Below are 22,967 nucleotides of genomic sequence, written 5' to 3' on the forward strand. Positions count from 1 at the left end.
CGTCAGGGCGCGCGGGGGAAGCGGCGCGTAAATATTTGGGGCTGTAACCCGGGCTCGGGCCACGGGGCGTCACCGCGGTGCCCCGGCGCGCGCGTGGCGAGGGCGGTGCCCGGGGCCCGGGGTGGGGACGGAGGCGTCCGGGGCGCGGCGGCGGGGACACACCCGGCGGCCCGGCTCCCGCGGCCCCGCCCCGGCCCGCCCCCGCCCGCGGCTATAAGACCTCGGGGCGCTCGGGCGCCGGCGACCCGGGGAAGGGCAGGCGCGCGGTGCCGGCAGCGGCGCGGCTGGAGCACTGCCGGGCGGGGCGCCGGGCTGAGCGGGACGCCGCCCGGGGAGCGGACGGCGCGAGCAGCACGCCCGCCTGCGCGACCGCGCGCCCAGACCGCGCAGCATCGCGGCCCCCCAGCGCCGCGCCGGCGGAGCCCCCCATGAAGCCGCCCGCCGCGCAGGGCAGCCCCGCGGCCGCCGCGGCCGCAGGTGAGTGCCGAGGGCCGCGTGGGTCTCCTGGAACCCGGGCCTTGCAGGGCGCTGGGGGAAGGAGGCAGGGTCCCGCGTGGTCTCTCTCCGTCCCTCCCCCTGCCTCCCCTCTGCCCCCGCCGGGCTGGGGGACACGTCACGGGCGCCCCCTGACTCAGTCCTCCCGCCGCCCCCGGGGCCGCGAGCGCGGGGACCCGTCCCCCACCCGCAAGAGCTCGGCCTTGAGCTTGGCGGCGTGACCTTTGACTTGCAACTCCCCCGGGCTGGAGGCTCAGTTTCTTTATCTGTAAAATGGGCGCGATGCTAGCGCGCACTTCAGGGGGCGGTGGAGAGTCGGGACCGGTAACCGCCAGCGGCCGGCGGCGATCGCGGGCTGCCCGCCACCCCCGACCCCGGCCGGAGCGCAGTCCCCGTGGGCTGGCGACCCTGGGGTACCCCGCGGGCGCGGCGGGCCCGGGCCGGGGCCGGGGCCCGGCGCCCGCCCTCACCCGCGCCCTCCGCCCCTGCGCAGCCCCGGCCCTGGACTCTGCGGACGCGGGGGACCTGACGGCCGCGCTGTGCGAGTTCGATGCGGTGCTGGCCGACTTCGCGTCGCCCTTCCACGCGCGCCACTTCCGCTACGAGGAGCACCTGGAGCGCATGAAGCGGCGCAGCAGCGCCAGCGTCAGCGACAGCAGCGGCCTCAGCGACTCCGAGAGTGAGTGTGGCGCCGCCTCGGGGGCTGCCGCGCCCCGGGCACTGCGGGCGCCCGGCCCGCGGGGGAGCGCCCGGGGCGCGGGGTTCCGCGCGCTCATCGGGAAAACCGACGCCGAGCGAGCCCCGAAGCCCAGCGCCGTCTCCAGGGCTCCGGGAGTCTCCGGGGCCGCGAGGCCGGCGGGGCCCAGACCCCGGAGGGCGGTCCCCGGAAGGCAGGCTGGGCCCCACGCCGCCCGCCGGCAGGTGTCAGGACCCGGAGGGCCTCCCCAGGGCGCCCTCTCCGCGCTCCTTGCCGCTCTCAGCGGCATCTTCAGAGGATGTGGAGACAGCGCCACAGGCGTGGGGTCCAGGGTCCCCGGGAGGGCGCAGGATGGATGTATTGGTGAAACCAGGAAAGGTTTCTTAAGCTCCCGTTCTTGGGGTGTTTGAAACACTTCTTGCACTTTCTCCTGGCCCTGACCCCCCCGGACTTGCTGTTACACGGTCCGCAGTTTTGAAAGAATCCTAGCACTGCTAAGTCCGAGTATTTAGAGAGTGTCCCTCATCCTTCAGGCAGGTCCATGACGTGAACTGCTGGCTCAGACTCCCCACCCAGTCTGGGGCTGGGGGTGGGGAGGAAGAGGGCGGGAGGGTGGGAGAGGGCCGGGGCGGGGGCGGGGGCGGGGGCGGGGGCGGTAGGGAGCAGATGGACCCAGAGCTGCTTCCTGCTTACTTTCTCAAGGTGGAGACCACCCCCAGGGTCTGGCTGCCCTAAATCACCTTGTTAAAAAGAGAGGCCACTTTTTCCAGGACCTCAAATGTCCTCTAAGGATTATGGATACTTGTTCAGGTGTCAAACAGCAAATTGGGTGACTTGTCAATCTTCTGTGACTGTCGTTTTTCCCAACCCGGATGACTTACTATTTTTCGGAGTGAATTTTGAACACTTCTGGATAATTCTTGAGGCTTCATTCCCTAAATGAGTTACCTGCCTAAATGTCACTCCCTTTGCTGCCCTTGACTCTGGAAGTAAAAACAATAAGCTTTCCTTGTGATTCCCTTCTTTTGCGACCTGAAGCTCCTCGTTGTTACAGGGCAAAGATACAGTCTTGGACTTACACATGAGCTGTCCTCCTGAGAAGGAATAAAGAGCACTGGCCATCCAGTTGAGGCTTGGAGTCAGAAACTTAAGAGTTCCAGCTTGACTTGCCTTGGCAGCCCTGCCCAAGGGTTAGATCTAATTGCAGCTTTTGAGGTGAAAGGGAATGGAATCATCTGCTGTTAATTTTCCATTCTGTATGTTTGGACTTTGTTGCTAATGACCAGACCGCTTATTTTCAATTTCAAAGGGAAGTCGAACAAATTTTGAAATTTGTCTCAATGTACGCAGCCAAACTTAAATGTGTCTCCTTCTACTGGAGCACATTCATCAAGTACAAATTCTCTCCCCCGTGGGAAAGAAAGCTGGCACAGTGTGTTCAGGGCTGCTCTCTTGCAAAGAACAGCTCCATTCTAAACCACAGCTGCACTTGGCTAGAATAGGGCCTGAGCTCACTCATTCATGGGTGATTGCAACTCCCTCTGGGTAGGATTTCAGATCTGGGATCCGTTTTCAGGGGGCCTCAAAGAAAAGGCACTCGAAACACATTCTTAACAGCTTCTGGGGAGATTGTTTGGAATGGTCTGTAGTTTTTCTTAGGGTGTGTGGACTTTGTTTTTTGCCTTTATTGTTAACTGTTAAACTAACCCTTGGTTTGGTGGTTAGAGAAGTAAACGGGAGGGTATGAAGAAGGCTTGGATGACATTAGTCTTTCCTATAAATGTGTAGTTTGGCCCTCATGAGGCTGGTTAGAAATAGTCTTGGCAGAAGCGGTGTGTATCTAAATAGTCATTTCTTAAGGATGTGTAATACATGTCTTAATTGCCGCCAAGAGTGGATCACAGACATTTGCTATACTCATTTATCTGTTCAGTGCTTTTTTGTGGAAGAGTATTTGAGAGAGGTGGATCCTACTGAAATGGAGGGTCTCCCCAGCAGAAAGGACGATGAAAATAAGAACAGCTCTCTTGCCAAGCCTTTCCTGTGATTACTGTTACTATCTATTAGTCCACCATTAGCAAGCTCTTTGCTTTGCCTTAAATGTGCTATCTCCTACGTTCCCTACTGCAGTCCAACAATGCAGACCCTGTTGTCTCCTTTTTTTCTGATTAAATAGTGGAACCACTTGGACTGTCTCTAAGGTTTTGCTCTGTCACCGTGGCTGGTTGGCTGGTGTGGAAACCAGGTCCTCCTGGATAGACTTGGACAAGGATCATGCATCTGTTTGTCAATCATGGTCATGTTTGAAGGTGTCTCTTCAAGGCCGTGGCCCCCTCGCCGGGTCCATGGAGCCCAGGCTGAGCTCTGTTGGGGCCCTGCATGAGGAGTGGGCCTCAGTTTCTCTAGCTGTGAAATGGAAAGGATTCTGTTTAATGATGCTGTTAGCCGCCCGCTGCAGTATTCTTGGGCTTCCCTTGTGGCTCAGCTGGTAAAGAATCTGCCTGCATTGTGGGAGACCTGGGTTTGATCCCTGGGTTGGGAAGATCCCCTGGAGAAGGGAGAGGCTTACCCATTCCAGAATTCTGGCCTGGAGAGTTCCATGGACTGTATAGTCCATGGAGTTGCAAAGAGTCGACATGACTGAGCGACTTTCACTCACTAGAAACATCCATAAGCTCAGGATTAGAAAGAAAATATTTGCCCTGTTTGATATTTAAGAGAACACTAAAATGCACATGCCGTGGTGTGTCCCATAGGCCAGATACATTTGGGCCAGTGTCTTGCATGAACATGTTACGTATGAAGCTCCCTCGAAGCTCTGAACCTTTGGGACTTTGGTTTCTCCCTCTGTGTTTTACAGCTCCATCACTCTGAAGACGTACCCACTGCACTTCCGCTTTTTTGAAGAACCTTTCTTTTTCTCTTAAAAAAATTTAGAGGGAAAGACAAATGTTATATGATATTACTTATATGTGAGATCTAAAACTATAGTACCAATGAACTTATTTGCAAAACAGAAACAGACTTATGGACATGGGAAACAAACTTACGGTTACTGAGGGCGGGGGAAGCAGGGAGAAGGATAAATTAGGAGTATGCAATTAACAGATACATACTACCGTATATGAAACAGAGAAACAGTAGGATTTATTGTGTAGCGCAGGGAACTATATTCCATATCTTGTAATAACCTATAATGGAAAAGAATAAAAGAATATATATGTGTATCTGAATCATTTTGCTGTACACTTGAAACTAATACAATATTGTAAATCAGCTACACTTCAATTAAAAAAAAAAATCGGTTGCTAGCATCCAAAGGAGAAAAACTAGACATTCCTTCTTTTACCCAGAGAAGCAAGTTACTTCCACTGGAGAGAAGAGCGGATGTTTAATAAGGAACTATGTCTTCCTGTTTCTACTTACAGGGAATCCTCCTAAGACTTGAAGAGGACCAACATAACAGTGGCAAGACAACTTCACGTTAGGGGTGATTCAAATCGGGGTTGATGAGAAGTGTTCTTTTCTTCTAGATTTTGGTTCCAACAGATAACACCAGGCACTTTCGTGAGAGCAGTTTCAGCTTTAGCAGTGGAAGGCAGCTCGGTTAGAAGCCAGGGAGGCGAGGTTCAAGCCTGATCTTCAGACATGCTGCAGGCATGGTGAACATCTTTGGTTTGAACTTAGCTTGAAAACCCTGTGGTTCTTTCCGGATTTTCGGCACTGTATGTGTACATCATGACTTCTCAAATGTGTTCAATAACACTTTAACTCATATACTAAATTTTAACCAAGGTGTTAATTTATGATTCCACGGATTGATTTTACAGGAAGTTTCTAATATTAACTGGCACTTTAAAAGGTGATGTGAACTCACATCTTTGATGGCTTGGAGGTTCCTTTTTCCTTTGAGGGGGAAGTTTTTTGCTTCTTAACAGAAAAGGTCCAAGGTCTACTCTGCATGCTGGGGCTTTTATGATGTTGTTGGGCCATTGGAGGGAATGAGAAATTGGCTTCTCTAGCTTGTGCAATGGAGAAGGCAATGGCACCCCACTCCAGTACTCTTGCTGGGAAAATCCCATGGACGGAGGAGTCTGGTAGGCTGCAGTCCATGGGGTCGCTAAGAGTGGGACACGACTGAGCGACTTCACTTTCACTTTTCACTTTCATGCATTGGAGAAGGAAATGGCAACCCACTCCAATGTTCTTGCCTGGAGAATCCCAGGGGCAGGGGAGCCTGGTGGGCTGCCGTCTATGGGGTCGCACAGAGTCGGACACGACTGAAGTGACTTAGCAGCAGCAGCAGCAGCTTGTGCAAGACCTAGGTTGTCTGTATTCTTTGTCTCGACTGTTCCAGCTTGGCCCTGGGAGAGAGGACCTGGGGGGTGCATGTGCCAGGTAGCCTACTAGCTGATCTGACGTAAGAGCCACTGAGGCCAGAACTTGAACTTGTTCAAGCCGGGTTCGGAGCCCTCAGGGTGTCCTGGTGTGAGCAAGTGTCACTGGTGGACATGTGTGCATGTATGTGCTGAGTCGCTTCAGTCGTGTCTGACTCTTTGTGACCTTATGGACTGTGGCCCGCCAGGCTCCTCTGTCTGTAGGATTCTCCAGGCAAGAGTACTGGAGTGAGCTGCCGTGCCCTCCTCCAGGGGATCTTCCCGACCCAGGGATTGAACCTGGGACTCCAGTGGCTCCTGCACTGCAGGCACAGTCTTTACCGCTGAGCCACCAGGGAAGCTCCGTCACTGGTGGACACCTGGAGGCATATAGAGGGACCGAGGGGCCCCAGAAGAAAAGCTGGAACAATAGTGGTGAGACTGAGAAACGGTTTCTTATTCTATCAGTGTAGCTGTTGGAATTTAGATGTTGAGTGGGAGAGCTGACCCCCTCCCCCACCCCGCACAAACCATTCCCTGTGGCGAAAGGGAAACAGGTCCAAGGCTTTCTTTTTCTCAGTTAATTACTATGGTTTGCTTGCCTGAAACATGTGGGATTGTTCTATATTTACAGGAGCTTGGGGCCACGGTTACTGTCTGTGGTTTTCCTTCCCTCTGGAGTAACACACGCTGGTGCCAACCCCCAAATTACCTTTCTCCCCACCCCCAAACGAAAACACGAAGTCTACCTTTTAAACAAGTCTTTGTTTTTGTAGCCAAGTTTTCCAAGCTTTGTGGGTGTGCCTATGGTTAAGATGTTCAAATATTTAATATGCTCACATTTCTTTTGATGATGTCTTAGCAAACTTGCTCCCTGAATTTGAGGTTCCTGGCTTCAGCGTGCCAGGTTGGCTTGCCAAGGACATTTCTGATGGGACTGCAGAGCTGATGGCGGTAGATATTGCCCTGCAATATCTAGTCTTGCCACCTGCCAGGGGTCCCCAGATCATCACTGCTATATGTCCCTTTAGCCCTTATTAATGGCAGCGACTGATGCTGGGCGGCAATAATACATTACTATGCTATCAGCCAGCAACACATTGCTGTCACTTGTCAGACTAACTGGCTGTTATTTTGCCAGAAATCGAGTTCTAGGGGAGTGAAAAGAACAGGAAGGCAAGCTTTGCTTCCCTTTTAATTTACACCTAGCGTGCAATCTTATTCACTGTGGAATAAAACTTTATTGGATAAAGGGTTGAGAGAGGTTGGATTACTTCTGTGTTGGTGGGATTGTTCTTGGGAGGTTTGTTCTAGGGAGCCTCTGAAGATAAATTTTTTTCTTAAGAATTTTGCTACTCTCTAAAGAAGAGGAAGAAGCTTGGCCCCAGAATCTGGAGTCTTATTATTCCCTGTGGTGACCTTTCTTCTGAGCATGCCTTCCTCCAGTTTGTTGAAAAAATAAAGCCTGAAAACCATAGGCAGCACATGGAGCGCCTGGGTTTCTTATCTCCCTTTCTTAAGAAAAGAAACTGAAGCTCCGAAGTGAAGTGACTCGTACAGGGTCACATGGCCTCAGTGCCACACAGCTCTAGGGGGACAGCAACTAGGATTCTTTTCCCCCCTCCGTCTCATTGTGAGAGTAGCCTGACCTCATTATCAGTGAGAGGCAACTCCTGATTATTTGAAAGGTTGGCTCAGTAGTTTGCAGCTGAATCTGCCAGTCAAGGAATAGTCAGCTTGTCTGTATATTTCCTGAGGTTGAGGAAAATACTTAGATCAAAAAGGAATTTAAGCCCCAGGCTCTAAAGGGTGAGTGGTGAGCCGTGGTGATGCCCTGGTACAGTGTGACTCTGCAGGTCCCCTAAAGCAACCGAGTTACCCGAGGAGTCATGAATCCTCACCGGATTCCTGTTCCCTACCATTTTGCAGGGACCATCTCCATGTCTAGTTCATTACTTTCTCCCAAACTCAATAGCACTTGGTCTACTTGGTGTGTGAAGCAAACTGTGTGTATGTTTCCCCACCCCCAAGGGTAAGTATACGTCGACGTAAAGTTTCTGGGGAGCGGGGGCAGGACAGAAGTGAGGCCCAGGGCCAGGGCCCGGGTGCAGGACGGGGTGCAGGAGGGGGCAGGGAGGCAGGGTGGTGATGGTGGGTGGAGGCCGGGGTGCCGCCCATGGCCTCGGGAATGGGGCGATGCTCGTGGGGCCCTTTGGAGCCGAAGGTACTGTCGCAAAGGCCTGCGTGCCTTCCTCCTGGCTCCTGGGTCCGGGCTCAAGGCCTGCCTCCCATGGGCTCTCTGTGGTTTTCCTGCCCCTCGGGCTCGCTTCGTCTTTTCCCCACAAGTCTCTCAGGTTCTATTTGTGGCGATTCCCCTGCCTCTTAACGAGGTGACAGGCGGTGGCATGACGTGGTGGGTCTACAGGGAGCACGACCGCTCTCCCCTGTGTAGGGGAAAGAGGCCTTCCCTTGAGAAAACCCGCATCGCTCCAGAGTGGGCTCAGCTGACAAGCCAGCACGAGGGCTTCCCACTTTGAGTTCACCAAGTGCAAGTGTCCCGGGAGATAATAACAGAGGTGCCACCAAAACAGTGTCCCGTGGGCAAGTGAAACCGCCAAATAGGGCTAGGCCGGCTTGTTTATCACAAGACATTTCAGGCACGTTGGAGTTTCATCAGAGGCCCCTCCAAGGGGCTCGGTGTGTCTCAGGGTCCAGGGACCATGCAGTTCTTCTCAAAGGACCACTATTCTGGGAAATACATTTTTGGGGAAAGGTAAGCCTAACATTCAGAGTTTCAGATCTCAGTAGGTGTTCATCATCAAAGCCGCGAAAAAGGATTGTGGTCCTTTTAGGTGGCCCGGACTGGACCTAAGAAGGAAGAATCAACCGTGAGGGTTGTATGTGTTTGGAAAACTGAATGCGATAGGTGTGTCGGCCAGGAAGACAAGATGGCCTGGGACCACCTCCTCGGCCGTGGGGGACCTGTGAGGTGCGGTCTTTAGGGATGAAGAGGAATTCTCTTGGGGCCAGAACCCCCTGTTTCTGAAAGCCCTCTTTTATTCTGGCTCTCTCTTTTGTCACTGAGTCCTCTTCCTTTGAGTTAAGAGGAGCAAAGAAAGATGGTTTTGCCTCCTACTGAGCTGGAGGCGATTGGATGAAACCGGGTGCATCCCGAGGAGGACAGGGAGCCTGGCCAACCATTGTAGCTCAGCTGCCCTCTTGCACCTGAGCAGCCTTCCCAGAGCGCATCTGTGCTACCCCCGTGCCAGGCTTTGTGTTTGGTTTTAACCAGGAAGGCTGTTCCTCTGTGACCTCAGAGGCCACATCCTGCTTCTACCGCTGGCTCTGCCTCTGAGTCTTTGGGTTGGTACAGCTCAGCCAGCAGCGCCCTTTCTGTGTCACCACCAAAGGACTGGGCTGGTTGGGGTTGGTTTCCTCTCCCTTGGCAGGACTCAGAAATAGGATCTCAGAAATTCAGAGCTGGATGGGACTTGAAGGATCATTCAGTCCCCCTCCCCATTTTACAGATGGGTGAGCAAAGGCCCGTCTGTGTAATGGCAAGGTGGACTGAGTCATCCTTCAAGTCCATTCTGTAAGCAAACCCACCCCCACCCCACCCCTCCACCGCCAAAAGGAAATGGCAACCCACTCCAGTATTCTTGCCTCAAGAATCCCGTGAACAGAGGAGCCTGGCAGGCTACAGCCCACGAGGTGGCAAAGAGTTGGACTCGACTGAGTGATCAAGCACACACATACAAGCAAGGGCCCAGAGACATTGTCTTGTTCCAGGGTTCCCAAATGCTTGGTAGCTGAGATGATTTCCTAGATGCTCAGCTCAGCCTTGCTTCTGGGACCTTGCCTCGCTCTTGTTTTCAGGAGCAGGACGATGGAGCCACCCAGTCACCCAACGTGTCTGTAATCCACAACCTCCAGGAGAAGAAATCTTTGTCTTTGACCCTCTAGCTTATCCCCAGAATACAGGAGCTCAGGAAAGACCATGACCAAGACTCTCTCTTGAGCAGTCAGGGAGGATTATTAAGTAGTGGGATCCAACCTTAACTTTGTATTTTAGGGGGTTCAGAGGGCGGAAGGGACATTTTTCAGGAAAGATGGTTCCTATGTCTCACATCCCAGGCCAGCCCCCTGGCCTCCATTGGCCAAGCATTGGCTCAGCTGTCAGACACCTGGGCAGTGGGCACCTGTGTGTTGCAGAGGAGGCTGGTCTGGTCATGACGGTACTGTTGACTCTTCTTTTTTTAGGGAAGCAAAGGCCTTTGGTGTGCCTGATTGGAGACACATACTCACACATACACAGGCCTACTCTCCTGTCTCAAATTTGGGAGCATAAGTATAAAATGGGCATGAACTTGGGCAAACTTCAGGAGACAGTGAGGGAGACAGGAAAGCCTGGCGTGCTGCAGTCCATGGGATCACAAAGAGTCGGGCATGACTTAGCAACTAAACAACAACAAATATAAAATCTGGAAATCAAAGTTGTTTTTTTTTTTATATGACTTTGCTCCCTTTAGAGATAAACTGCTGGGAGACTGATAAACCATTTCTAATGAGTTATGTTTCCTTTCCTGAAAGGTGCTGAATCGCTTTATAGGAACAGCTTCAGCTTCAGTGATGAAAAACTGAATTCTCCAACAGATTCTCCAGCTCTGCTCGGTCCTTCTGCTCCTGCTCGGAAAGGTAAGTCTACTAATTGGAATGTGAGTTTTTTGGCTTCCTTATTCCCTCTTCTCCTCAGCCTCTTCTCTCTTCTGTCTTACCCCTAACCAATGTGCAAAACAAATAGAGAAGACTAGTATCTTCGTACCTGGGGTCACACAGAGTCGGACACGACTGAAGTGACTTAGCAGCAGCAGCAGTATCTTCGTACAGTACAGGGTGGAGTAGATTTTGTTATTTCTCAGAATTTTGATCAGCATGAAAGTGAAATTGGGTAACTGGTGGGTGGCAGGGGATGGGTAGCTCAGATGGTACAGAATCCACCCGAAATGCGGGAAGATCCCGTTTCAGTCCCCGGGTCAGGAAGATCCCCTGGAGAAGGGAATGGCTCCCCACTCCAGAATTCTTGCCTGGAGAATCCCATGGACAGGGGGAGCCTGGCGGGCTGCAGCCCATGGGGTCGCAAGGAGTCGGACACGACTGAGCGGCTAACACTTGCACTTTTTTATTTCAGGAAACCATGTAGAGAAACCATGGGAGGAAGAAAACGTATAGACTGTAGACGTTGTTTCTCTTGTGTGTTGTTATCAACTCGGTGCTAAATGATAGTGCTCTCCTAGGCTGGCTGGTTCTAGAATGTAAAACTCAGCAGTTAGGATTTGCAGAAAGTTGGGTTCTTTTTTTTTTTAATTGCACTAACTCTTATAAGAATGCTCTCAGATGACCAATTTAGCAATTAAATGGGGTCATCATTATGAAATAAGTGATGATCTAACATAATTCAAAATAGCAGCTTCAGCCTGCCTCTACTGTGATATTAATAGACAAAAAAGTTTTTAAAGATGCATGAGCAGTTTCTTATATTTTGGAGCTAGTAAATAGTCTCCAGCCAGAGAGCTGAATGTTCTATTGGGCAAGTGCCCTTTGAAAACAAAAAGAGTTTTTTTTCCCCTTAAGAAACGTTACACTCACTGAAAATAGTTGCAGAATGCAATAAAAATGGAACATAGTTAAAAAGAAATATGAAGATTTCATCATTTTCTCACTCAGGCAGGAAGGCAGAATTTCTCCCTTTTTCAAAAGAGACCTTTTAAAGTTCTCCCCACATAGCGACGCTAGCAGCCCCTGGGAGTTCTGCCATTGTCCAGCCCTCCGTCTGTAATGGATCTGTTGAATTGAGAGAGACAGAACAGTCTAGGAAAGTGGCTTAAAACAAGCCCATATTTGCTACCTGATCCTCTAGAGGTAGAAATTAAAGAGGGGGAAAAAAGCCCTAGTGGCCAATTGACTTTAAAAGCTAAAAACAGTGAGTTATTTGTAGCCAGCTTCCTAGGTGGTGCAGTGGTAAAGAATCCGCCTGCCAAGGCAGGAGACACAAGAGATGTGGGTTTGATCCCTGGGTCAGGAAAATTCCCTGGGTCAGGAAATGGCAACCCACCCCAGTATTCTTCCCTGGGAAGTCCTTTGGATGTAGGAGTCTGGTGGGCTCAGTCCGTGGGATGGCAAAGAATTGGAGGCGACTGAGCTCGAGCATGTGCTACTGAGGGGGCTGATTAATAAAGACATGCATCCAGAGAAGGCGTGAATGATGAGCTCTGGAGGAGAAACCAACACGCGCAGAGAGAAGGACAAATCTCAGGATGCGGATGGAACAAATGCACGGTGGGGCCTTGTTACCCTGTGTTGGCACCTGCAAGGCCGCCCAGACCCAGGAGCCTCCTGTTGCCTTCCCTATACCCTTTTGACAAGGAACAGTAGCGCTTAGTTAATTCCATCCTGGGGGCACCACGTGGGCTGAAGTATTGCCCTGGAGTGATAGTGCGAACAAGACTGCGTCAGAGAAGTTGAGCAGGAATCAGGGACTCTGGGTGTGCATTCCGCACACTGCCCTGCTTCCTGAATATTGTGGCTGCTAACTCAAATCCTACACAATCAGATTTAAAACTTAATCTTCCTTCCCTGCCCCTGTCTCACTGTACCTTTCAACTTGTTTGTTTGCTTCTCGGTTGTATTTATTTCTGAGCTGTGCTGGGTCTTTGCTGCTGCACACAGGCTTTCTCTCAGTGTGGTGAGCAGGGGCTCAGTCTCCAGTGGTGGTGCGGGGGCTTCTCGTTGTAGGGGCTTCTCCTGCCGTGGAGCAGGGGCTCTAGGGACGCGGGCTCAGTAGTTCTGGCTCGTGGGCTCCAGAGCCCAGGCTCAGTGGCTGCGGCACACAGGCTTCATTGCTCCGCGGCACGTGAGATCTTTGTGGACCCGGGACCCACTCGTCCCCTGTAGTGGGAGGCGGATTCTTACCCACTGGACCGCAGGGAAGCCTCCACCTCCCAGCTTTTAAAGTAGTGAAGAGAGATACTTCTTCCAGGCTGCTGGGATATGGGTGGGGCATGAGGGGATGATGAACTACAAAACCCAGAAAGAAACGTTTAGGCTAATCTTCAGAAAAAGCTTCTGAGTTGCCTGTAAGCAAACATTGGAGCAACCACTTAGGGTTTGTACAGGACACTATTTAATAAAATCTTGGCAGACAGAGAGATGGGGGTCATATAATTCTGGAAAAGTCAGATTCATCAGCTGTCTTGAATATAGAAACTGAACCTGAACTCTTGTTTTTCAGCCAAACTTGGAGATACGAAAGAGCTGGAAGACTTTATTGCTGATCTCGACAGAACCTTAGCAAGTGAGTACATGCCTGGCAGTTTAAAAAACAAAACAAAACCAACCAGCACCTCTGATAAAGTGCAGTAATGTTTACCAGCTTGTCTGCGGCAGGAAGTTATATCATAAGATGTTTTTAGGTTCAGAAACAGGACCCTAGTGGCTCAGAAAGAAATCCTGAGGATAAGCTGGCATTGCAGTTGACTGCCTTTTCAACCAGTGAGCACTTGGCCCCCAGAAAACAATGGCATTTTGTTTGAGAAATGGAGAGTAAAGTAGTAGTTAGAGTGAGATGGGAGCCTTCCCAGCATGGTGGCCTCCCAGGCTTTTCAGCTTATTGACCACCAAGTATTATACTGACTAGTAGAGCTGACTCATCGGAAAAGCCCCTGATGCTGGGAAAGATCGACGGCAAAAGGAGAAGGGAGTGAGGCAGTTAGATAGCATTACTGACTCGGTGGACATTAATTTGAGCAAACTAAGGGAGAGAGTGGAGGAAAAGGACCCTGGTGGGCTACAATCCATGGGGTCGCAAAGAGTCAGACACAGCCTAGCGACTGAACAGCATTCTACTGACAAATCAGAGGGTTCAGTCTCAGGGGCCAGAGAAAACGTCACAAGTTAGATCCAGGGGTTTATCTGACTTCTAGAGGGTTGGGTTCCCAAAGAGAGAATTGGCTTGGGGAGACCTTATAACCAAAGACCCACACCAGTTACTGAAAGACCTGGATTAGGTATGTGGTACCTAATCCGTTTCCCATTTGGCAGTTACACTGATGGCACCCCATTCTCTGTGACCAAAATTTTTGAGAACCGAAGGTATCAGATCATAATTGCCATGGGGGTGCCTGGAAGAAAGGACCCTGAGAATCAATCCACACATTCTATTTCCAAAGAACAGGATCACAAGTGCCAGAAGGGTCAGCTGGAGTTTCCTGGATGACAGTTTCCACAACTTACCCTTGGGGGGCCTTGTTCAGTCACAGAGCAGCCCTGGAGAATTTCATCCTAGCCCTTTCCATTTTACAATGAAAGCATCAGTTTTCCATATTTTATGCTATGCTATGCTAAACAGCTGGATAGGATCTGAAAAAATAGACCCCAAACTGGTTACTTAAAAAGAATTCCATTCTTAAACAAGGTTTCAGACAGACCTACTTAACATTAGGTGGAAAGTTCTTCTGCCGTTTCTGTTTACTAGAAGACTTTATCACCCATACCATCCTCCAGAGAAGACCAAGCTCTGTTCTGACAGAGATGATTGTAATTGCAACAGAATTTGTGTTAGACCCATGGAACATGCTTGTTGGCGTCATGAAAATTGCAGCAGGCTGCCCAGTCATACCAGTTCTTCAGACGTACGTTACGGGGGAAGCCTGCCATTAAGTTTGGTGCTTGGAAGCCTGTCGGAGAGATGTGCTCTGGTTAAGCATGTGTGCTAAGTTGCTTCAGTGATGTCTGACTCTTTTTGATCTTATGGACCATAGCCCGCCAGGCTCCTCTGTCCATGGGATTCTCCAGGCAACAATACTGGCATGGGTTGCCATACCCTCCTCCAGGGTTCCTTCCCGACTCAGGAATCAAACCTGTATCTCTTAGTCTCCTGCACTGGCAGGCGGGTTCTTTCCCACTAATGCCACCTGGGAAACACATGGTTAAGCATAGGAATTGTCAGCTTTCGCGAGTGGATCACCTTCTCTGTCTCCTATTGACAGGCATGTGAAACATGAAGTTCTGGGTCCTTCCATCCTAAGGGAGAAGTTTCAGAAAGCTCAGAGGACCAGATGAAATCAGCTACAGAATATGCTGCTGGAGGGGGCAGAGATGTTGCTCACCCACCACCAGGCTCGTCCTAAAAATACACTTTGGGCTCATCTCTGGGCAGGTTAGAGACTGACTTTGTTTACCTGCTTGCAGCGTATTAGAGCAGATGACTCATGCTAATGTTGTATTTCCTCTTAAAACATAGCTTCTCTGTAATTTAAAATGCTTTTATGAAAATATTTGTAATTAATTATATATAGTTGGAAACAGTAATATGCTTTCCCCATTATAATATATTTTTGTATGCAAATAAAGTTTGAACTGGAGTCTGTCTTTTGGAAGCCTTCCTTTTTTTTCCCCTCTTGGTTTCTTTCGCTATGTTTCCATCCAGGTAGTATTCAAGTGGAAATAACATACCTCTTGACTTCTAGTGGGGACTCTGGGTGCTGCCACGCTGCACTAGTCAGTAGGATGATCAGAAAAAGTGTTACTTTGAAGCTCATTCTGCACTCTAAAGGGAAATTCTGGCATATGGTTGGTGGAAATTTTAATTTGAGGGTTGTGGGGTTTTTTTTAAAGCTTTTTATTTTGTACTGGGGTATAGCCAGTTAACAATGTTGTGAGAGTTTCAGGTGAGCAGCCAAGAGACTCAGCCATGCATATACATGTATCCATTCTCCTCCAAACTCCCCTGCCATCCAAGCCGCCACATAACACTGAACAGAGCTCCCTGCGCTACACAGGAGAACCTTGGTGGTCCTGTTTTAAATATAGCAGTGCGTGTATGTCCGGCCCAAACTCCCTGTCTCTGCCCTCCATCCTTTGGAGACTGTGGATTTGATGGAAGCTGGGTTTCTCTGCTCTGTTCTCCCCATTTCTTAGCACCTGTTTCGTCGCCATGGGCACTTTCCTTCAATTAAAGGAAGCACCATGGGCGCTTTCCTTCCTAGGAGCACTAAGAATCCAAGGCAGGTTGGGGCAGCTGGAGGTTGGGGCACCACTTATAAATGGTGGTGCTCTCGCAAGACCTGTGTGCTGAGGCAAATTTGATGTGCTGGCCTGGGTGCTAATGTCCAGGAGCCGGGAGCTGGAGGGGGTCCCAGTGGAGCTGGGGGGTCCAGATGCAAGGTCTCCCATGCGGTAGGCTTGTTTGTAGAAGCCAATAGCCCCACCTCCCGCCCCCTCCCTGCCTTTTATGGAGGATGGGGTGAGCCATGAAAACAGGCAAATCCGGAGTTTTCTTGTCTATGCTTTTCTACCCTTAAAACATCTGAAATAACCAGGCATTGCTTTGACACACAGAATCAAGTTATGTAAAAACTCCAATCCTTATGTTCCTATAGAACACAAATCCAAAACATAAGTACTTCTAATTTTACAGAAATCCATAAGGCCTTATGACTTTATTGAAACTTTCAAAAGATAACTACTAATTTGATCTGTTTTTTAGGGCATTGGCAAACTAAATTGCCTTTTCTTTAAAACTTTTCCCCAAATTTCTGGGAAACCTTTTGGGTTGAACCCAAATATTTTCTTTAATTCTTTTTCTTTTTCTAACTTTTAATTTTTTAGAAAATTTTATTTTATACCAGAGTGTAGCTGATTAACCAGTGTTGTGACAGTTTCAGGTGGACAGCAAAGGAACTCAGTCATACATATCCATGTATCCATTCTCCCCCAGACTCCCCTCCCATCCAGGTTCTTTATTTCTTTATTGAGATATAATTTACACACCTGAACATTCATCCTTTTTAAGTGTACAATTCAGTAGGTTTAAATTTTTAAGCCATGCTTTCTGGCTTGAAGGATCTTAGTTTTCCAGACCAGGATTGAACCTGTACCCTCTGAAGTGAAATTGCAGAGTCCTAACCACTGGAAGAGTTGACTCATTGGAAAATACCCTGATGCTGGGAGGGATTGGGGGCAGGAGGAGAAGGGGACGACAGAGGATGAGATGGCTGGATGGCATCACTGACTCGACAGACGTGAGTTTGAGTGAATTCTGGCAGTTGGTGATGGACAGGGAGGCCTGGCGTGCTGCGATTCATGGGGTCACAAAGAGTCAGACACGACTGAGCGACTGAACTGAACTGAACTGAACCACTGGACCCCAGAGAAATCCCACTTCAGTGGTTTTTAGTACCTGTGTTCACAGAGTTGTGCAGCCATCCCTGTCTAACTCTCTGTCTCTGTGGATTTGTCTCTTCTGGATATTTCATACAAATGGAATCAGACAACATACAGTGTTTCGTTTCTGGATTCTTTCCTTTGCAAACTGTTTTCAAGGTTCATCCATGTTGTATGCGAATCAGTACTTCATTCCTTTTTATGACTGATGAATAGTCCACTGTATGGACATAACATATTTGTTTATCCATTTATTAGTTGAGGGACATTTGGGTTATTTCTACTTTTTGGCTAGTGACTATTGCTGTCATGAATATTCACGTATAAACTTTTGTGTGGATATATGTTCTAATTTATTTTGGGTATACAACTAGGATCAGCATTGCTCGGCCGTAATGCTTAACTTTTTGAGGCATTGCGACCTTTGCACAGCTGCTGCACCGTTTTGCATTCCCACCACCCACGTATGAGGACTGCAGCTTCTCTGCACCCTTGGCAACCCTTGTTGTTGTTCATCTCTTTGAAGGTAGCCAGCCGAGTGGGTGTAAAGTGGTATCTTTTTGCGGCTTTCATTTGCATTTCCCTGATGACTAACGATCTTGAACATCTATTTAGGTTTTTATTGGCCATTTGTGTATCTTCTTTGGAGGAATGTCTGTTTACAGCCTTTGCCCATTTTTAAATGTTGTTGTTCAGTCACTCAGTCGTGTCCGACTCTTTGTGACCTCATGGATTGCAGCACGCCAGGCTTCCCTGTCAATCACCACCTCCCGAAGCTTGCTCAAATTCATGTCCACTGAGTCGGTGATGCCATCCAACCATCTCATCCTCTGTCGTCCCCTTCTCCTCCTGCCTTCAACCTTTCCCAGCATCAGGGTCTTTTCTAATGGGCTCTTCCCATCAGGTGACCAAAGCTTCAGCTTCAACATCAGTCCTTCCAATTAATATTCAGGACTGATTTCTATTAGGATTGACTGGTTTGATCTCCTTGAAATCCAAGGGACTCTCAACAGTATTCTTTATTATTGTTGAGCTGTAGGAGTTTTCCATGTATTCTGTATACAAGTTCTTTATCAGACATATGATTTGAAAATAACTTCTATTTTGCAGGTTGCCTTTTCACTTTTTTATTAGTGTCCTTTGAAGCACTAATTTTATTCCACTGCTTTGTTTATTTATTTTAATTTTATTGGAGTACAGTTGCTTTACAATGTCATGTTAGTTTCTGCTGTACAGCAAAGTGAACCAGCCATTTGTATACATATATCTATCCCCTCTTTTTTGGATTTCCTTCCCATTTAGGTCAGCACAGAGCATTGGGTAGAGTTTCCTGAAGCACTAAATTTTGATGAAGTCCATTTTATCTGTTTTTTCTTTCGTCACTTATCGAAAGTCCACTCTTGGTGTCATATCTAACCATTGCCTAACTGAAGATGACAGAGTTATTCATGTATTTTCTTTTAAGAGTTACATAAGATTATACAGATCTTACATTTAGGCATCTGGTCAGCTTTGGTTTAGTTTTGTATGTGATGTGAGGGAGGTATCCAGCTCCACTCTTTCGCATGTAGGTATCCAGTTGTCATGTCATTATTTATTGAAAAGACTATGTTTTTCCCCTTGAATTGTGTTGATACTCTTGTTAAAAATCAGTTGATCCTATGTGTATGGGTTTGTTTCTGGACCTTCAGTTCTGTTCCGGGGATTTCTATGTCTGTCTTTATTTCCGGTACCACACACAGTCTTGACAACTATAGCTTTATGCTAAGTTTTTAAATCAGAAAGTCTAAGTCCTTCATCTTTGTTCTCTGCATAATTATATCGGCTAGTCTGAGTTCCATGCATTTTCAGATAAATTTTAGGTGGAGTTTGTCAACTTCGGTCACAAAGGCAATTGAGTTTTTCATCGAGATCTGTGTGTCAATTTGGGAAGTATTGCCATCTTAGCAACACCAAGTCTTCCTTCCAATTCACCAACATGAAATGTCCTTCAGTTTATTTGTCTCTTAATTTCTTTCAACTATGTTTTGTGGTTTTCAGTGTGTGACTCTTGCACTTCTTTTATTGAATTTACTCCTTTATTTAAAAAACTCATTTATTTGACTGTACCAGGTCTTAACATCAGCATGTGGGATCTTCCCTGGGGCATGTGAGATCCTTTTTTTCAGTTGTGACATGTGGGATCTAGCTCCCCGACCATGGATAGAACCTGGGCCACTTGGGAGTGGAGAGTCTTAGCCACTGGACCACCAGGGAGTCCCTGTCAAGTTTACTTCTAAGCATTCCTTTTGATGCTATTCTAAGTAGAATTGTTCTCAATTTATTTTCAGCTTGTTCCTTGCTAGGGTATAAAAATACCCTTGATTTTTGTCTATCGATTTTGCTTTCTATGCTTATTAGTTCCAATAAGGTTTCGCGTGTGTGAAGAGTTCTATATACAAAATCATAGCATTTGCAAATGGGAATAGTTTTTCTTCTTCCTTTCCAATCTGAATGCCTTATAAATTCTCTCTTGCATCACTGCCCTGGCTAGAACTTTCAGTACAATATTGAAAAGAAGTGGTGAGAGGGTGCATCCTAGTTTTGTTTCTGATCTTAGAGGAAAACTTATCAATCTTTCACCACTAAGTATTATGTAAGCTGTGAGAATATTTTCCTTTTTCATCAAATGAGCCCTTGATTTTTTTTTTTTAAACATAATTTTCCCATTACATGGAACTGTTTCTGTTTCATACTTGGGAATCTGTATCTGCTTTGGATAAATGTTCTGCCCCCGTCCCCAGCTCCCCCTGGGACACCAGTGGTGGCTCACTGCCACTCTACCTTCTTATTACTAGCCTCTTCGGGATTTGAGACCCCACCTCATGTGGCAGGGCTTTCTTTAAGGTCTCCTGGAACCTGGGCGCCCAGAGTTAGACATGCAGGGTATGCAGCTTTGTGGCCTTTTGAGAGGATAAGGTCAGTGGTTTGGAGACAAGAAGTGGATTCCTTTAAAAAAAAGTGTTGGAAGAAGGATTGTTTGTGCTATAACCTCTGTTAGGCGAGTAATTGGGGACAAACAGGCTGTGGGCTGAGTCACAGCTTGGAGTTCTGGGAATGTTGAAAAAAGTGTTTTCTGTGTTCCCCAAGATGCATTTCAAGGAGCACGTTCCTAAGCTGTTTTGAAGACTAGGTATTAAGGTCATGTACTTGAAAAGGGCTGCATGTACTTTACTTAGAGATTTATTATGCACATAAATTACTCAGGGTTCAGTCTAAAGTGGTGGATCAGAAAGTCCCAAATATAGTGACTTAAACAAGATGAGAGTTTCTTTTTCACCAGCAGCCCAGAGGTGAGCAGTACAAGGCTGGGTGAGTGGCTCTCTGGTTCAAAGTGGCTGCTCCTGCCCCTGACATCACATTTCATTCCAGCCAGCACAAAGGAGAAAGAGCAAGTCAAGACAGGCTTATTTCTTTCAGTGACGCGACTAGAAGGGACACAAACTACTTCTGCTCACACTTGCTAGTCCAGATCTTAGTCAGATAGTCATCCCCAGCTGCAGCAGAGGCTGGGAGAAAAAAGTCTCTTGCTGGGCAGATGAGTGTTCAACTAAAATTTGAGGGTTCTGGAGTTCCCTGGCAGTCCATTTAGGACTCCACACTCTCACTTCTGAGGGCCTGGGTTCAATCCCTGGTCGGGGAACTAAGATCCCACAAGCCAGCCACAAGTCATGGCCTAAAAAATAAAATTTATAAAAATCATAAAAATAAAATTTGTGGGTTCTGTTATTAAAGAAGGAGAGAATGGGTATTGGAGGATAACTAGTCATTTCTGCCACAGAAAGTCAAAGACTTTGAGAAATCCTGCAGCCAAAAGACTTTTTGTGTGTGTGAAAAAGCTACCAACAATCTGCAGCCATAATCCATGAGCGTTCTTTGGAACGAGCCTTGGGAAATGCCGTTGTAGGGACTCTCACTCCACCGGGTTCCATTGAACTCCACTTCCTCCAAGACCTGCATGCCTACAGCGTGGCCCTTGCAAACTGCTCGATTGTTCCATGGAGAGTGTCAGCCAGGGGACTTTTCTGGAACAGAATAAGACCAGATTCTGAGGATGCAGAGCTGGTAGGATGTGACTAGTATGTTGCTGGGTTTGGGGATTTTCTGTCCTAACTTCTGGGAGGGATCACTAAAGCAAAACAAAATACATGACATGTGCCCAAAGTGAGAGGATCCAGTACCAGCTCACATGTCCAGACAGCAGCCAGCCTCCGGGGCGGGCCGGGGGAGCCGAAGATCCGTCTCCTTGAGGAATTATGGCTCCGGCGGGCTGTATCGGCACCTCTGCCACGAGTGTGAGGAAGGACGTCTGAGCTGAGGGGCAGTAGGTGGTGATGGGTGGTCTGCTGACAATCAGTGGGGTGGGGACCCTGAGGATAGAATGTGCAGAAACCTCCTCTGGGATGGGCTGGAGGAAGGGGGAGAAAGTACGGGCTTTCAAACTAGACCATCTTAAGATCCCACCTAGCCATCCTGTATCCAGCTGATCTCCGGCACAGATGTTTTATTTCCTCACTTATAAAATCAGGATGTGAGTCCTTATTTTCTGGGTCACTGTGAAGACCAAATAGAGATGATGTAAAGCCTCTTCCTCCTCCTCGTAACACAAGGACACTGGGTTCCTGTACCCAAGTCAAAATCAAGAATCACGGTGACTCAGATGGTAAAGATGGAGAAGGAGATGGCAACCCACTCCAGTATCCTTGCCTGGAGAATTCCATGGACTGAGGAGGCTGGTGGGCCCCAGTCCATGGGGTCACAAAGAGTCGGACAAACTGACACCATGTCTGGTGAGCCCAGAGGGAGCGAGCGGGACAAGGAGAGAGCACCAAACGAAGGGCTGGGAGGGGGCCTAAGCCTCATCCCTTTTGGTGGCGGGCTCTTGGCCCCTCTTTGGGGCCGGCTTCCTCCAGGTTAAACCCAGGCAGGGGACTGACATTTGTGAGGCTCTTCAGCCCCTATCGTTGAGTGGGCTCTGGTCCCGACCTTAGACTCGCAGCTCTTCTCTGAAAAGCAGATGGGGTATTTTTGGCTTCTCGGTATGTGTTTCTTCCACACCCTTCTCCAAAATGTTTTCCTGTGCTAATTTATTTGGCTAAGGAGGTTTGTGGTGAGAGACACCAAACAGGAAATAGCTGTCATAGCTGCTGTCTGCAACGTTTGTTTTTTTAAGGCTTTCTCCTGTCTAGCTCACCTTCTCTGTGTCGCTCAGTATTGATTGAAGGGCAGGGTAAGTGGAAGGGGAAAGGGAAACACATTTTTAGAAGGGAACATTCTCCTTCTAGTTCAAAGTTTACTGAAGGGTAAGGATTGTTATGCACTATGGCCGATTAGGTGGCTCCTCCTTTCTGCCACAGGGCCTTTGCACATGCACCTGCCTCCGCTGGAATACCTGCTGTCCTGGTTTTTGGTTAGTTCTGCTTCTTTGGGATCAGCTCGATCACCACTTGCTCAGAAGGCCTTCTGGGCCCCCAGTCTAGGTCGGCCCTTGGTGCTTTTCTCATAGTGCCCTCCTCGAATGCACTCATCTCGGTTTACAATGACGTGTTCACTTGGGTGATTTATTTTTCATAGGTTTCTTCAGATTCATTTTTTTGGCCACACCTCTCAGCCAGGTGGGTTCCCTGACCAGGGATCAAACCCATGACCCTGCATTGGAAGCATGGAGTCTTAACCACTGAACTGCCAAGAAAGTCCCCAGGTGACTTTTTTTCGGTTAATTTCTCTCCTCTCTCTTACAAGCAGGCCATAAGCCCCGCGAACGCAGGGACCATGCCTAGCTTGGCATGCCATGTGCTCTAGTGCACAGCCTGGCGGCAGGCACACAGGGAGTGCCCAGATCGTTTCTGTTGACTGACTGAGTGAAACGTCTCACCTCTCACAGGCAGGCAGGCAGGCTGGGCGTGACACAATGTCTGGGGTGCATGTTCACCTAGTCCCCTCTGCTTGATCGCTGGGCCACCGTCCTCTCGCAGGTCACTTCTGCCTTCCCTTCTCTAGGGCCTCGCTCTCATCCTCCCAAAGCATCTGAAGCATTAACCCAGGGCCAAGACTGGTGCTGGGGGCCCATTAGAATCCTTTCCCCAGCTCCTTATGGTTTATCGGGGGAGAAGAGATGTCTGAGGACAGAGAACTTTGAG

General features: G+C 48.7%; 1 protein-coding gene across 2 annotated transcripts; it reads left to right on the top strand.

Annotated features, from left to right (window-relative positions):
• The first annotated feature begins 242 nt into the window (after positions 1-242).
• On the top strand, positions 243-14,987 carry RGCC (regulator of cell cycle). 2 transcript variants are annotated; one of them, XM_027973914.2, is made up of 5 exons: positions 243-477; positions 989-1,174; positions 10,159-10,263; positions 12,857-12,919; positions 14,613-14,987. In XM_027973914.2, the coding sequence occupies exons 1-5, from the start codon at positions 429-431 to the stop codon at positions 14,618-14,620; spliced, it is 411 nt and encodes a 136-aa protein (XP_027829715.2). In that variant the 5' UTR covers positions 243-428; the 3' UTR covers positions 14,621-14,987. The 2 variants fall into 2 exon arrangements, with proteins under 2 accessions (XP_027829715.2, XP_060250016.1); XM_060394033.1 differs by having other exon boundaries at positions 12,857-14,987.
• The last annotated feature ends 7,980 nt before the right edge of the window (positions 14,988-22,967 follow it).

The sequence above is a fragment of the Ovis aries genome, chromosome 10, assembly GCF_016772045.2.
Source record: "Ovis aries strain OAR_USU_Benz2616 breed Rambouillet chromosome 10, ARS-UI_Ramb_v3.0, whole genome shotgun sequence".
Classification (NCBI taxonomy): domain Eukaryota; kingdom Metazoa; phylum Chordata; class Mammalia; order Artiodactyla; family Bovidae; genus Ovis; species Ovis aries.

Bases quoted from the DNA above. Each gene is read 5' to 3' on its own strand.
- RGCC (XM_060394033.1), top strand. From the start codon at position 429: ATGAAGCCGCCCGCCGCGCAGGGCAGCCCCGCGGCCGCCGCGGCCGCA. The intron at 478-988 runs GTGAGTGCCGAG...GCCCCTGCGCAG, and splicing joins CGCGGCCGCCGCGGCCGCAG to CCCCGGCCCTGGACTCTGCG. The intron at 1,175-10,158 runs GTGAGTGTGGCG...CTTTCCTGAAAG, and splicing joins CGGCCTCAGCGACTCCGAGA to GTGCTGAATCGCTTTATAGG.